Source organism: Mustelus asterias, unplaced genomic scaffold (genome assembly GCF_964213995.1).
Source record: "Mustelus asterias unplaced genomic scaffold, sMusAst1.hap1.1 HAP1_SCAFFOLD_1389, whole genome shotgun sequence".
NCBI classification, from domain to species: Eukaryota; Metazoa; Chordata; class Chondrichthyes; order Carcharhiniformes; family Triakidae; genus Mustelus; species Mustelus asterias.
The window spans coordinates 78,837-94,944 of NW_027591334.1; the positions used below are offsets into that span (position 1 = coordinate 78,837).

Sequence of the window (16,108 nt, forward strand, 5' to 3'; positions counted from 1 at the left end):
TGGCTTGCCTGCAGAAGGCAAAGAGTGGTTGTAGACGAGTCTTTTTCTGAATGGAGGTCGGTCACCAATGGAGTGCCCCAGGGATCTGTTCTGGGACCCTTGCTGTTTGTCATTTTCATAAATGACCTGGATGAGGAAGTGGAGGGATGGGTTGGTAAGTTTGCCGACGACACGAAGGTTGGTGGTGTTGTGGATAGGTTGGAGGGATGTCAGAAGCTGCAGCGTGACATAGATAGGATGCAAGACTGGGCGGAGAAGTGGCAGATGGACTTCAACCCGGATAAATGTGTAGTGGTCCATTTTGGCAGGTCAAATGGAATGAAGGAGTATAATATCAAGGGTAAGACTCTTAGCAGTGTAGAGGATCAGAAGGACTGTGGGGTCCAGGTCCATAGGACTCTTAAATCGGCCTCGCAAGTAGAGGAGGTGGTTAAGAAGGCGTATGGTGTGCTGGCCTTCATCAATCGAGGGATCGAGTTTAGGAGTCGAGAGATAATGATGCAGCTTTATAAGACCCTCGTCAGACCCCACTTGGAGTACTGTGCTCGGTTCTGGTTGCCTCATTACAGGAAGGATGTGGAAAAGATTGAAAGGGTGCAGAGAAGATTTACAAGGATGTTGCCTGGATTGGTTGGCATGCCTTATGAGGACAGGCTGAGGGAGCTCGGTCTTTTCTCCTTGGAGAGACGAAGGATGAGAGGTGACCTGATAGAGGTGTACAAGATGTTGAGAGGTATAGATTGGGTGGATTCTCGGAGGCTTTTTCCCAGGGCTGAAATGGCTGCTACGAGAGGACACAGGTTTAAGGTGCTGGGGAGTAGGTACAGAGGAGGTGTCAGGGGTAAGTTTTTCACTCAGAGGGTGGTGGGTGAGTGGAATCGGCTGCCATCAGTGGTGGTGGAGGCAAACTCGACAGGGTCTTTTAAGAGACTTCTGGATGAGTACGTGGGACTTAATAGGATTGAGGGTTATAGGTAAGCCTATATATATAAGCCTAGGTAGGTAGGGACATGACCGGCGCAACTTGTGGGCCGAAGGGCCTGTTTGTGCTGTATTTTTTCTATGTTCTGTGTTCTACATGTGACTCCAGAATCACAGCCAATGTGGCTGACTCTTAACTTCCCCTCTGAAACGGCCAAACGAGACACTCAATTCGAGGGGCAATTAGGGATAGGCATCAAATGCTGGCCTTGCCCAGCAAGTCCCGCAGACCATGGGAGGATAATTTTGACTTGATGTTGTGATAACTGCACAGTGCGCTCTCACATTTTGCTGATCTTTCTCTACACCCTAGCTATGACTGTAACACTACATTCTGCACTCTCTCCTTTCCTTCTCCCCTCTGTACTCTATGAACGGTATGCTTTGTCTGTATAGTGCGCAAGAAACAATACTTTTCACTGTATCCCAATACATGTGACAATAATAAATCAAATCCTTCTCCCCATGTACTCTATGAACGGTATGCTTTGTCTGTATAGCGCGCAAGAAACAATACTTTTCACTGTATCCCAGTACATGTGACAATAATAAATCTAATCCTTCTCCCCTATGTACTCTATGAACGGTATGCTTTGTCTGTATAACGTGCAAGAAACAATACTTTTCACTGTATCCCAATACATGTGACAATAATAAATCAAATCCTTCTCCCCTGTGTACTCTATGAACGGTATGCTTTGTCTGTATAGCGCGCAAGAAACAATACTTTTCACTGTATCCCAATACATGTGACAATAATAAATCAAATCCTTCTCCCCTGTGTACTCTATGAACGGTATGCTTTGTCTGTATAGTGCGCAAGAAACAATACTTTTCACTGTATCCCAATACATGTGACAATAATGAATCATATCTAATCCTTCTCCCCTATGTACTCTATAAATGGTATGCTTTGTCTGTATAACGCGCAAGAAACAATATTTGGAGTTTATCTCAATACATGTGACAATAATGAATCAAATCAGAAGCATCTGGAGGGGAACTTTGCAAACACTGTTCGAGGGATCTGCAAATGTTTGCAACCAGCTGGCGAGGCTCCAGGCTTGTATGTCCTCAGGATATATACCAGATGAAGAAGCTTCACTGGTGTTAGTATCATTGGCACCAGAGTCGGAAATGTGAGTCAGACAGTGGGAGAGGGGGCTGAGTGAATACAGGAATACAAGAAGTTATGTTCATGGTGTTCGATGGCAACTTCTGAAGTTTAAACAAAGGGGGGGGCGGAGGGGGCGGAATGTTTCATCCGATTCGTTGAAGGGGGTGCTCCTTTTAAAATTAAAGTTGGATTTCCAGTCCCACAGCCGTTGGTCTGAACCGCCCTGCCCCGCGCCCCTCCCCGTCCCAGGAAACAGGAGTCACAACTGTTTTCAGGTCTCTGCCCCTGGGAGAAATATCGAGGAAGTTACTGTGAGATTCCCCCAGTCGCCACAGTCCGGCGCCTGTCAATGCACCCTAACCAGCGCATCTTCCGGACTGCGGGAGGAAACCGGAGCACCCGGAGGAAACCCACGCAGACACGGGGAGGGGGGAGGATGTGCAGACTCCGCACAGACAGTGACCCAAGCCTGGAATCGAACCCGGCATCCGTTGGCGCTGTGAGGCAGCAGTGCCAACCACAGTGCCGGCCTCGAGGAGGCACTACTTCTTGCAGAGGGTGGTGAATTTGTGGAACTCGCTGGCGTCCGAATCGTTGAATGGTTTCGAGAGGGAGACGGACATATTTACATTCAAACAAAATGGAAAGAGGGATCTGGGGGAACAGGTGGGGAGGAGGACTTGACACCAGGGAGAGGTCAGCCAGGATCTGATTGAATGTGCCTACTTCTGCTCCTAATTCCTATGGAAACTAGAAGCAGGAGGAGGCCATTCGGCCCTTCGAGACTGCTCCCCCATTCACTTTGATCATGGCTGGTCATCAAATTCAATATCCTGATCCCCCCCTTCCCTCCCAGCCCACCACGCCCCCCCCCACCCCTCCCCGCCCCCCGCAGCAAAGAACAAAGAAAATTACAGCACAGGAACAGGCCCTTCGGCCCTCCAAGCCTGCACCGACCATGCTGCCCGACTGAACTAAAACCCCCTACCCTTCCGGGGACCGTATCCCTCTATTCCCCTCCTATTCATGTATTTGTCAAGACGCCCCTTAAAAGTCACTATCGTATCCGTTTCCACTACCTCCCCCCGGCAACGGGTTCCAGGCACCCACCCCATATCCCTCGATCCCTTTCGCCCCAAGAGCTATATCTAATTCCCTCTTGAAATCTCACAATGTTTCGGCTCAAAAATAGTTGGGTGGGTGAGCGCCATTTTGGCAAGGTTTCCACTCAAATTGAGGGTGGTGGGGGTCCGATTGGAGACCTTTCCCTCTCAGAGTCACACTGGACTTCACCCCCAGGGAGGTAGCTGAGAGGCTGCTTCCATATGGAAGCCACTTCTTAAAATAATTGATGAAGAAGTACAAAAATGGGCCAGGCCGTCCGCCATTGTGGTGGGCAAGTGGGTGGAGGGGAGAGCGGGTTGCCCCTCCACAGGGTGGCTCTTGAGTGCATGTATCCCTGCCCCAAATACCTCTCTCTGTGACCACCCCTCCCCCATCCCAAAATTGAGGCCGGCACGGTGGCACAGTGGTTAGCATGGCTGCCTCACAACGCCAGGGACACAGGTTCAATTCCAGCCTCGGGTGACTGGCCAATCCACCAAACCTATGCATCTTTGGACATGAAGGGGCAAATTTAGCATGGCCAATCTACCTAACCTGCACGTCTTTGGTCACTAAGGAGCAATTTTATATGCCAATTCACCTACCCTACACATCTTTGGACACCAAGGGACAATTCAGCATGGCCAATCCATCTAACCTGCACATCTTTGGACACTAAGGGGCAATTTAGCATGGCCAATCCACCTAACCTGCACATCTTTGGTCACTAAGGGACAATTTAACATGGCCAATCCACCGAACCTGCACATCTTTGGACACTAAGGGGCAATTTAGCACGGCCAATCCTCTTAACCTACGCATCCTTGGACACTAAGGGACAAGTTAGCATGGCCCATCCACCTAACCCATACATCTTTGGACACTAAGGGGCAATTTCGCATGGCCAATTCACCTACCCTACACATCTTTAGACACTAAGGGGCAATTTAGCATGGCCAATCCACTCAACTGCACATCTTTGGACACTGAGGGGCAATTTAGCATGGCCAATCCACCTAACCTGCACATCTTTGGACACTGAGGGGCAATTTAGCATGGCCAATCCACCTAACCTGCACATCTTTGGACACTGAGGGGCAATTTAGCATGGCCAATTCATCTAATCTGCATGTCTTTCGGACAGTTGGAGGAAACTGGAGCACCCGGAGGAAACCCACACAGACACGGAGGGAGAACGTGTAGACTCTGCACAGACAGTGATCTGAGGCCAGGAATCGAAACCGTGTCCTTGGCACTGTGCGTGCCGCCAGACCGTCCTCCTGGAACCAGGCTACTCAGTCTGTACAGCCTCTCCCTACCCTTTCAGCCAAAACGCGTGGCCTCCTATCTCGGGACGTCAGTTTTGAGCACTGGTCAGATGCCTGCTAACGATCGTTGCTGGATTCGGTTCGTTGGTAAAGGAATAAGTTTGTTCCCAGGAGCCACGGGCGATTGGACCTCTGCTATTGTTCGGTGTTCCTGCTGATTTCACATCAGTGAATGAGAACCAGCTGTTTCCTGCACAATGGCTTTGGTCCCTTGGGTGGAAGGAAAACAAACTCATCCTCCCGAACCCCCCCTCCCCTCACCTCCCTCCCCCTCCCCTCACCTCCCTCCCCCTCCCCTCACCCCTCTCCCCCTCCCCTCACCTCCCTCCCCTCACGCCCCTCCCCCTCCCCTCACGCCCCTCCCCCCAAACCTCAAACCAAATTTAACTGGAGCTTGGCTTTTCTCAAGAGTAAAAATTCCACAGATGTTTTGAATTGCAACATTCTCTCTGCCAAAAAAAATATTGTAGGGCTTTCAACAACTCCAGAGAACAAAAAGAAATCCAGGGAAGCTGGCGATCTGGACGGAATCAAAACAGAAAATGCTGGAAGTACGCAACAGGTCTGGCAGTGTCCGTGGAGGGAGAAGCAGAGGTTAACCTTTCACCCCTCCGATCCACACCTCCCCTCCAATTCCGCTTGTTTAATCGCTCCACCTACCTTGGCGTGCACGGCGGCACAGTGGTTGGCACCGCTGCCTCACGGCGCCAAGGACCCGGGTTCGATTCCGGCCTCTGTCTGTCTGGAGTTTGCACCTCCCCACCCCCCCGCCCCCCCCGCCGTATCTGCGTGAGTTCCCTCCGGGTGCTCTGGTTTCCTCCCACAGTCCAAAGATGTGTAGTTAGGTGGATTGGCCATGCTAAATTGCCCCTTGTGTCCAAAGATATGCAGGTTAGGTGGAATGGCCATGCTAAATTGCCCCTTGTGTCCAAAGATATGCAGGTTAGGTGGATTCGCCATGCTAAATTGCCCCTTGTGTCCAAAGATATGCAGGTTAGGTGGATTGGCCATGCTAAATTGCCCCTTAGTGTCCAAAGATGTGCAGGTTAGGGGGATTGACCATGCTAAATTGCCCCTTAGTGTCCAAAGATGTGCAGGTTAGGTGGATTGGCCATGCTAAATTGCCCCTTAGTGTCCAAAGATGTGCGGGTTAGGTGGATTGGCCGTGCTAAATTGCCCCTTAGTGTCCAAAGATGGGCAGGTTAGGTGGATTGGCCATGCTAAATTGCCCCTTAATGTCCAAAGAAGTGTAGGTTAAGTGGATTGGCCATGCTAAATTGCCCCTTAATGTCCAAAGAAGTGTAGGTTAAGTGGATTGGCCATGCTAAATTGCCCCTTAGTGTCCAAAGATGTGTAGGTTAAGTTGATTGGCCATGCTAAATTGCTCCTTAGTGTCCAAAGATGTGTAGGTTAAGTTGATTGGCCATGCTAAATTGCCACTTAGTGTCCAAAGATGTGTCGGTTAGGTGGATTGGCCTGTCTAAAATGTCCCTTAGTGTTCAAAGATGTGCGGATTAGGGGGATTAGTGGGGTAAATACGTCAAGATGCAGGGTAGGGCATGGGTGGGATGTGGAGACTCAGTGCAAACCTGATGGTCCGAATGGCCTGCATCTGCACTGTAGCGATGCTATGATTCTAACGTGCAAACTTTATGCAGTCAGTCACCCAAGGCCGGAATCGAACCCGGGTCCTTGGCGCTGTGAGGCAGCAGTGCTAACCACTGGGCCACCGTGCCACCCTCGGTGCTACTCACCTCACCTTGACTGTCCTATGTTTTCAAGGGCTGTTTTGGAAGCTTCGCTAGATTTCCCCCAAACAATGTACTGAAAACAAGATAATTGAAGTTGCTTACTGCGAGGAAAATGAAAAACATTGACTGGAGTTGGTGTCCGTTACGGTTAGCGGCAGATTTGGGCACCTGCTAGTAACAGAATTGACGTACAAATTCTTATTCTGATGTTCTCAGCTGAAGGCTGGATAAAATCTGGAATATAAAGCTCGTCTCATGACCATTGTCGATTGTCTTAAAGACCCACCTGGTTCACTAATGTCCTTTCGGGCTGGCCTACATGTGTCTGCAGAGCCAAAGCAAAATGGCCGACTCTTAACTGCTCCTCTGAAATGTTCAGTGCAAGGGCAATTAGAGAGGGGAATTAAGAATCTACTGATGACCATTGTCGATTGTCAGAGAAACCCACGTGGTTCACTAATGTCCTTTAGGGAAGGGAATCATAGAATCCTACAGTGCAGAAAGAGGCCATTCGGCCCATCGAGTCTGCACCGACCACATTCCCACCCAGGCCCTATCTCCACAACCCCAAGGGGAAGGCCGTGCTTACAATTCCCATGTCCTGTGCGGGGGGGGGGGGGGGGGGGGAGGGGGGGGGTGGGGGGAGGAAATGCTGGCCCTGTCAACAATGCCCTACAACTCCTCTTTAGGGAAGGAAATCTGCCGTCCTTACCCGTTCTGGACTACGTGTGACTCCAATCCCACGACCAATGTGGTCGACTCCTAATTGCCCCCCTGAAATGGCCGAGCGAGACACTCAGTTCAAGGGGTAATGAGGAATGGGCAACAATGCCCACATCCAATGAATTAAAAAGAAAATGTCCCCTTTAGGGAAGAAAATCTGCCATCCTTATCCGGTCAGGCCTACATGTAACTCTAGATCCACAGCCAATGTGGTTGACCCTGAAATAGCCCCTCTGATTTCAAGGGCAATGGGTGACATATTTCCTTCCTTGAACTGTAAATGATCATTCCTTTAATCTGACAAGAAATGATATCTAACTTGCTGATCCGCAGGGCAAATGCTTTATATTCCTATTGAGCCCTGGAGTTTTATTGGGATTCAGAAGAATGAGGGAAGATCGTATAGAAACATATAAGATTATGAAGGGAATAGATAAGATAGAAGCAGGGAAGTTGTTTCCACTGGCGGGTGAAACTAGAACTAGGGGGCATGGCCTCAAAATAAGGGGAAGCAGATTTAGGATTGAGTTGAGGAGGAACTTCTTCACACAAAGGGCTGTGAATCTGTGGAATTCCCTGCCCAGTGAGGCTACCTCATTGAATGTTTTTAAGGCAAGGATGGATACATTTTTGAACAGTAAAGGAATTAAGGGTTATGGTGAGCGGGCGGGTAAGTGGAGCTGAGTCCACGAAAAGATCAGCCATGATCTCATTGAATGGCGGAGCAGGCTCGAGGGGCCAGATGGCCTACTCCTGCTCCTAGTTCTTATGTTCTTGTGAGCAGACCTTGGAGGTGTAGACACTATCGTAATATGGGAAACACACAGCAAGATCCCACAAGCCCCGCTTGAGTGGTGTTGGCCAAATGTTGAATGCGGAACGCAAGAATTAGAAGCGGGAGTGGCCATTCGACCCTTCAAGCCTGCCCCACCATTCAATGCCATCGTGGTTGGTCTATCCTGGCCTCGATTCCTTCTCTGTGCCAGCCTGTAGCCCTAATATTCCTCGATCGATAAATAATTATCCACCTCCACTTCAAATACTTCTAATGATACAACCTCCACTACTCTTTGGGGCAGAGAATTCCAGAGATTCACCACCCTCTGGAAGAAGAAATTTCTACGTGCCTCAATTTTAACTGATGTCTTGTCGCTGTCTCCCTTCATTCAAGGCCTTCCCACGTGAAAAAACATCTCACCATTTACCCTGTCAAGCTCCCTCCTCAGGATCTTATGAGTTTGAATAAGGCCACCCCTCACTCTTCGAAACTCAGAGGAACACAGATCCAGTCCAATTACTTACTTTCAAAAGAGCGATCGTCCCCCTAACCCCCGCTTCCCAAGAGACAGCGGCGTTGAGGGAGCGCCAGCCTGGATTACACGTTCGGGTTGCTCAGGCAGGCCTTGAACAGATGGTTTTTCAGATTGGGAGGCCAACATAAAGTTTACTTATTAGTCACAAGTAAGGCTTACATTAACACTGCAATGAAGTTACTGTGAAAATCCCCCAGTCGCCACACTCCGGCGCCTGTTTGGGTAATACTGAGGGAGAATTTAGCACGGCCAATGTACCCTAACCAGCACGTCTTTCAGACTGTGGGAGGAAACCGGAGCACCCGGGGGAAACCCCCGCAGACACGGGGAGAATGTGCAGACTCCGCACAGACAGTGACCCGAGCCGGGAATCGAAGCCGGGTCCCTGGTGCTGTGAGGCAACAGTGCTAATGACTGTGCCACTGTGCTGCCCCATGCCACCCACCGAGGCACGGCTGCCTCCCTGGGTCCTGACTAAACGGGCATTTAAAAAATAAATTCATTTGTGGGACATGGGTGTCGCTGGCTGGGCCAGCATTTATTTCCCATCCCTAGTTGCCCTTGGATGGCAGTTGAGAGTCAACCACATTGGCTGTGGCTCTGGAGTCACGTGTAGCCAGACCAGATAAGGACGGCTGGTGGCACAGAGGGTGGCATCGCTGCCTCACAGCGCCAGGGACCCAGGTTCAATTCCCGGCTTGGGTCACTGTCTGTGTGGAGTCTGCACGTTCTCCCCCCGTGTCTGTGTGGGTTTCCTCCGGGTGCTCCGGTTTCCTCCCACAGTCCAAAGATGTGCGGGTTAGGTGGATTGGCCATGCTAAATTGTCCGTTTGTGTCGAAAGATGTGTAGGTTAGATGGATTGGACATGTTAAATTACCCCTTAGTGTCGAAAGATGTGTAGGTTGGATGGATTGGCCATGCTAAATTGTCCGTTTGTGTTAGGGGGACTAGCTAGGGTAAATGCATGGGGTTGTGGGGATAGGGCCTGGGTGGGATTGTGGTCGCTGCAGACTCGATGCGCCGAATGGCCTCCTTCTGCACTGTAGGGATTCTATGATTCCCTTCCCTAAAGGACATCAGTGGGTTTTTCCAACAATGGGTCATCAGTAAATTCCTAATTCCAGATATTTTTTCATTGAATTCAAATTCCACCATCTGCCATGGCGGGATTTGAACCCGGGTCCCCCAGAACATTAGCTGCAGTTTCTGGATTAATAGTCCAGCAATAATACTACTAGGCCATTGCCTCCTCCGTCAGGGAAATGTCTTGGTTCTCTTTGTGTAGTCTGTGCCTTGCAATTAAGAGTGGACAATCATCTAGCCTGATTACAGAGGCCAAATAATATTCTTTGGTTCCGCTCCACACAACCTACTGAGTCGGGAGACCGTTTTAGATCTCGTAGCCACTAAAGAGCAACAGTGAACATTATTTGTTTTTCAAGCTTCCTGGCTAAGTTTAACCCAAAACGTACAGTTAAAGTTTATTTATTAGTGTCACAAATCGGCTTACATTAACACTGTAATGAAGTTACTGTGAAAATCCCCTAGTCACCACACTCCGACATCTGTTTGGGTAACACTGAGGGAGAATATAGCATGGTCAATTCACCTAACCAGCACGTCTTTTGAACTGAGAGGGGAAACCGGAGCACCCGGAGGAATCCCACGCGGACACGGGGAGAACGTGCAGACTCTGCACAGACAGTGACCCAAGCCGGGAATCGAACCCAGGTCCCTGATTCTGTGAAGCAGCAATGCTAACCACTGTGCCACTGTGCCGCCCTTAAATGGCATGGTGACCATTTTTAAAAATCTCAACCTGGCTTTCAAACCATTTCTTGCCTCACACATTCCTGTGACCTTCTCCAGCTCCCCCCTTCCTCTCCCCGGCCCCCACCCCCAAGATCTCTGCACTCCTCCAACTCCCTCCAGGGTGGCATTGCGGCATAGTGGTTAGCACCGCTGCCTCACTGCGCCAGGGACCCAGATTCGATTCCCGGCTATGGGCCACTGGCTGTGTGGAGCCTGCACGTTCTCCCCCGTGTTTGTGTGGGTTTCCTCCAAGTGCTCCAGTTTCCTCCGACAGTCCGAAAGATGTGCTGGTTAGGGTGGATTGGCCGTGCTAAATTCTCCCTCAGTGTTACCCGAACAGGCGCCGGAGTGTGGCGACGAGGAGAATTTCACAGTAACTTCATTGCAGCGTTAAGTGGATTGGCCATGGAAATTGCCCCTTAGTGTCCAAAGATGTGCAGGTTAGGTGGATTGGCCATGCTAAATTGTCCCCTAGTGTCCAAAGATGCGCAGTTTAGGTGGATTGGCCATGCTAAATTGCCCCTTAGTGTCCAAAGATGTGCAGGTTAGGTAGATTGGCCATGCTAAATTGTGCCCTAGTGTCCAAAGATGTGCGGGTTAGGTGGATTGGCCATGCTAAATTGCCCCTTAGTGTCCAAGGACGTGCTAGTTAGGGTACATTGGCCGTGCTAAATTCGCCCTCAGTGTTACCCGAACAGGCGCCGGAGTGTGGCGACTAGGGGATCTTCACAGTAACTTCACTGCAGTGTTTATGTAAGCCTACTTGTGACACTAATAAATAAACTTTAATTCCATCCTCTTGAGCATTGCCCGATTCCCATCGTTCCAACATTGGCTGTTGCGCCTTCAGCTGCCTCGGGACCTTAAACTCTGGAATTCCCTCCCTAAACCTCTCTGTCTCTCTCTCTCTCTCTCTTTCTCTCTCTCACTCTCCTCCAATAAGACGTTCCTTAAGACCGACCTCTTTGATTGCCTGTCCCTGATATCCCCTCACGTGAATTGGGTGGCAGCTTTTGGCCACTCTTCACGCTGTGAAGCACTTTGGGAAAATTATTGAATGTGCTGCTAGCTTAATAATGATAAGACCTCACACAAAAACCTCGATAGAATACAAAGGGACCAAGTCAACAATAATATCTAAAACATACATGGCACCTTTAAGGTCATAAAATTCCATATAGCACAGGTTGGTAATCAGTAATATGCTATTTTTATGGATTGTTATCATAGAATTCGTACAGTGCAAAAGAAGATCATTCGGCCCATCAACCCTGCACCGACAACTATCCCACCAGGCACTAACTCCGTAACCCCACGTATTCACCTTGTTAATTCCCCTGACAGTAAGGGGAAATTTAGCATTCCCCTAACCTACACATCTTAGGTGCAATTTAGCATCGCCAATCCAATGTGGGAATTAGTCCCACATTCTCCCCACTCCCCGTGGGAGCGAGTCCCACATTCTCCACACTCCCCGTGGGAGCGAGTCCCACATTCTCCCCACTCCCCATGGGAGCGAGTTCCACATTCTCCCCACTCCCTGTGGGAATGAATCCCACATTCTCCCCTCTCCCCATGGGATCGAGTCCCACATTCTCCCCATTCCCCATGGGAGTGAGTTTCACATTCTCCCTACCCCCCCTGTGGGAGCGAGTTCCACATTCTCCCCACTCCCTGTGGGAGTGAGTCCCACATTCTCCCCACTCCCCGTGGGAGCGAGTCCCACATTCTCCCCACGGCAGTGAGTCCCACATTCTCCCCACCCCCCCGTGGGAGCGAGTTCCACATTCTCCCCACTCCCCATGGGAGCGAGTCCCAAATTCTCCCCGTTCCCCATGGGAGTGAGTTTCACATTCTCCCCACTACCCCCATGGGAGCGCATCCCACACTCTCCCCACTCCCCGCGGGATCGAGTCCCACATTCTCCCCACATCCCGTGGTGAACGAGTCCCACATTCTCCCCACACCCCGTGGGAGCGAGTCCCACATTCTCCCCACTCTCTGGGTAAAGACGTTTCTCCTGAATTCCCGGTGGGTTTATTGGTGACTCTGTTAAGTTGATGACCCCCTCATTCCCCCCACACCACACCCCTGAAAGAGCATCTTACCCAGGCCCTTCTGCCCTACCCCCACAACCCTGCGCATTTCCCATGGCCAATCCACCTAACCCGCACATATTTGGACACTAAGGGGCAATTTAGCACGGCCAATCCGCCTAACCTGCACATCTTTGGAGTGTGGGAGGAAACCGGAGCACCCGGAGGAAACCCACGCAGACACGGGGAGAACGTGCAAACTCCACACAGACAGTGACCCGAGGCCGGGAATCGAACCCGGGTCCCTGGCGCTGTGAGGCAGCAGTGCTAACCACTGTGCCACCGTGCCGCCCTTCCATCATTTCTAAGCCCTCGATCAAGTCACCCCTCTGCACTTTTCTGGAGCGTGGAGCTTAGTCGTTCTTGTCCTATTGGTGTAAGCTCTCCATCCTATCTGAGGTATGGCTTGTTTTTACTTTAACAGGTCCCTTCACCCTGAATAACGCACCTCATTTAATTTCTGCAGGTTCCCTCAACATTTGGCACAGTTTCCCTCGGTTGCTCTGATAAATAAAGTGTCTATTCTTTCCGCCAAGATTTGCAGCCAAGTTCCAGAGAACATTGGGGGCACTTTCACAACATGCACACACACACACAAAAATGGAGCAAATACTCGGAGCTCAATCTTGAAGTTGTTAAATTTTAATCAGCCTCTCATTCATTATTTAGTGGCCGGTTGTCGATGGATACCAGGGAGGCCAACATTCCCAGGACACAGTTACAAAGGGAATTTTGCTTTGATTCTATGATTTTCCGAGCCTCTCTGGAAGTGCTGTAAATCGCTACGTTTCTCTTTCAACACTCACTCTCTCTCTTTCTCCGTGCCACTCTTCCTCATCACTGTTCACACCATCCTTTTCTCTCTCTCTCGCGACCTCCCCATCCCTTCTCTCTCTCTCTCTCTGTGCCTAACCTCCTTTATCACTCCAGATTCAATCCTTTTCTCTCTCATTGTCTCTCTCTCTCTTCCTCCATCCTTTCTCTCTCTGTCCTAACCTCCTTTATCACTGCTAAATTGATCCTTTTCTCTCTCGCTACTTTCTCTCTCTCCATCCTATCTCTCTCTCTCTCTGACCCCATAGAATCATTGAATCCCTACAGTGCAGAAGGAGGTCATTTGGCCCATCGTGCCTGCACTGACCACAATCCCACCCAACCCTATCCTCATAACGCTCTGCATTTATCCTAGCTAGTCCCCCTGACACTAAGAGGCAATTTATCATGACCAATCCACCTAACTTGCACATCTTTGGACACCAAGGGACAATTTAGCATGGCCAATCCACCTAACCAGCGCATCTTTGGACACCAAGGGACAATTTAGCATGGCCAATCCACCTAACCTGCACATCTTTGGACACCAAGGGACAATTTAGCATGGCCAATCCACCTAACCAGCGCATCTTTGGACACCAAGGGACAATTTAGCATGGCCAATCCACCTAACCTGCACATCTTTGGACACCAAGGGACAATTTAGCATGGCCAATCCACCTAACCAGCGCATCTTTGGACACTAAGGGACAATTTAGCATGGCCAATCCACCTAACCAGTGCATCTTTGGACACTAAGGGGCAGTTTAGCATGGCCAATCCACCTAACCTGCACATCTTTGGACACCAAGGGACAATTTAGCATGGCCAATCCACCTAACCTGCACATCTTTAGACACTAAGGGACAGTTTAGCATGGCCAATCCACCTAACCTGCACATCTTTGGACACCAAGGGACAATTTAGCATGGCCAATCCACCTAACCTGCACATCTTTAGACACTAAGGGACAGTTTAGCATGGCCAATCCACCTAACCTGCACATCTTTGGACACCAAGGGACAATTTAGCATGGCCGATCCACCTAACTGCACATCTTTGGACACTAAGGGACAATTTATCATGGCCAATCCATCTAACCTGCACATTTTTGGACACTAAGGGACAATTTAGCATGGCCAATCCATCTAACCTGCAGTTCTTTGGACACGAAGGGGCAATTTGTCATGGTCAATCCACCTAATCTGCACATCTTTGGACTGCGGGAGGAAACTGGAACACCCGGAGGAAACCCACAGATCCTGGTGGGAGAAAGTGCAGACTCCGCACAGACAGTGTCTCAAGCCGGGAATCGAGTCCTGGTCCCTGGCGCTATGGGGCAGCAGTACTAACCACTGTGCCACCATACCGCCCCAGCCTCCGAAATCACTGCTGACTTGATCCTTTTCTCTCTCGTTGTGTGTGTCTCCCTCCAACCTTTCTCCCCGCCCCTCTCTCTCACTCTCCCCGTCAGTTCATCCCTCCACCCTCTCCCTCTTCTCCATCACCGTCCCTCTCAGCTAGATCTCCCTCAAACCCCGTTCCCTCTTCAGTTCACGGTTCCACCCCACTCTTCCCTTGTCCACGTACACCTCTCCCTCTTTCTCTATGTTGATTATGTAACCGGACGGTTCAAGGGGAAGGGGGTGCATTTGACCCATCACACCCCCTGCTATCCCTTTGTAAGAATGGTCCAATCAGCCTCACTGTAATGTCAGTGGGTCAGTGACAGCTGATTTTTCCTCACCGTTCCTGACTTCTTGGCTCACCCGTAACCCATTTCATCCCCAAATTCCCCAAACATTGGGGAACAGAGGGGCAAATAAAAAGTTTGACTGGATTCCCAACCCACTTCTCCCCCCGACCAACAACGAGACAAAAATGCACCGACCTCCTCCCCGCAAAAAAACATTCTTTAAAACTTGGAAACAAGAAGCATTGTTTAATTTTCTGTTCCGAGACACAGAGAGAAAAGCTTTGCAAAGAAAGTGCTTGCAACTGGTTTAAAAATAGACGTGGTTCTGCAGAGAATCCACCAACATTTTTGTTCCAATTGACGCCCACCCACTGAACACAGCAGGAGGGTCTACAGTCTCTGTGCTTCCCCACTGCACACAGCTTTAAATTAGCCACACAAACAGATAAAAACCAAAAGAGTTTGCGGCACCCACCTCATTACCAGCTGAATCCTCCTCCACAATCCACTCTGCCTTTCTGTGAGCCTGCTCCCTGTCAGATACTCGCTCTGTGTGTTCACAGGCTCTCTTTATAAAGGCTGGGATGCCACAGAGAATGGCATTAAATTATATTCCGACACACACACACACTCACTCACACACAGATCTGCCTTGATCTTCAAGAGATTCCCAAGAATCTCTCTGCTCCTCTGCACAATCTCTCTCTCCTCCCTCTTCTCCCCTCCCCTCTCTGCTCTTGTCTCTCCTCCCTCAGCCCCTGAAAAGCACAATCCCCTCTCTCTCTCTCTCTCACACACACCGCTCTATCTCTCTCCCCTCCCTCTCTCTCACACACATACCTCCCCCCTCACGCTTTACCCCTCCCTCTCCCCCCTCCCTCTCTCTCTTCCCCCCTCCCTCACTCTCTCCCCCCCTCCCCCCTCCCTCTCTCCCCCCCTCCCTCTCTCCCCCCCTCCCTCTCTCCCCCTCCCTTTCTCCCCCCTCCCTCTCTCCCCCCCTCCCTCTCTCCCCCCCTCTCTCCCCTCCTCTCTCCCCCCTCCCTCTCTCCCCCCCTCCCTCTCTCCCCCCCTCCCTCTCTCCCCCCCTCCCTCTCTCCCCCCCTCCCTCTCTCCCCCCTCCCTCTCTCCCCCCCTCCCTCTCTCCCCCCCTCCCTCTCTCCCCCCCTCCCTCTCTCCCCCCCTCCCTCTCTCCCCCCCTCCTTCTCTCCCCCCTCCCTCTCTCCCCCCTCCCTCTCTCCCCCCCTCCCTCTCTCCCCCCCTCCCTCTCTCCCCCCCTCACTCTCTCCCCCCCTCCCTCTCTCCCCCACTCCCCCCTCTCTCCCCCCCTCCCTCTCTCCCCCCCTCCCTCTCCCCCCCTCCCTCTCCCCCCCTAC

General features: G+C 50.8%; 1 protein-coding gene across 1 annotated transcript in view; it reads right to left on the bottom strand.

The window, feature by feature from the left end:
* The window catches only part of gal3st4 (galactose-3-O-sulfotransferase 4), an 81,876-nt gene extending 66,628 nt beyond the window's left edge, over positions 1-15,248 (bottom strand). The window contains exon 1 of the mRNA XM_078206257.1: positions 15,211-15,248. Within this exon, the coding sequence (XP_078062383.1) occupies positions 15,211-15,215 (5 nt within the window). The 5' untranslated portion in view covers positions 15,216-15,248. The remainder of the gene's footprint in view (positions 1-15,210) is intronic.
* Between the last annotated feature and the right edge of the window lie 860 nt (positions 15,249-16,108).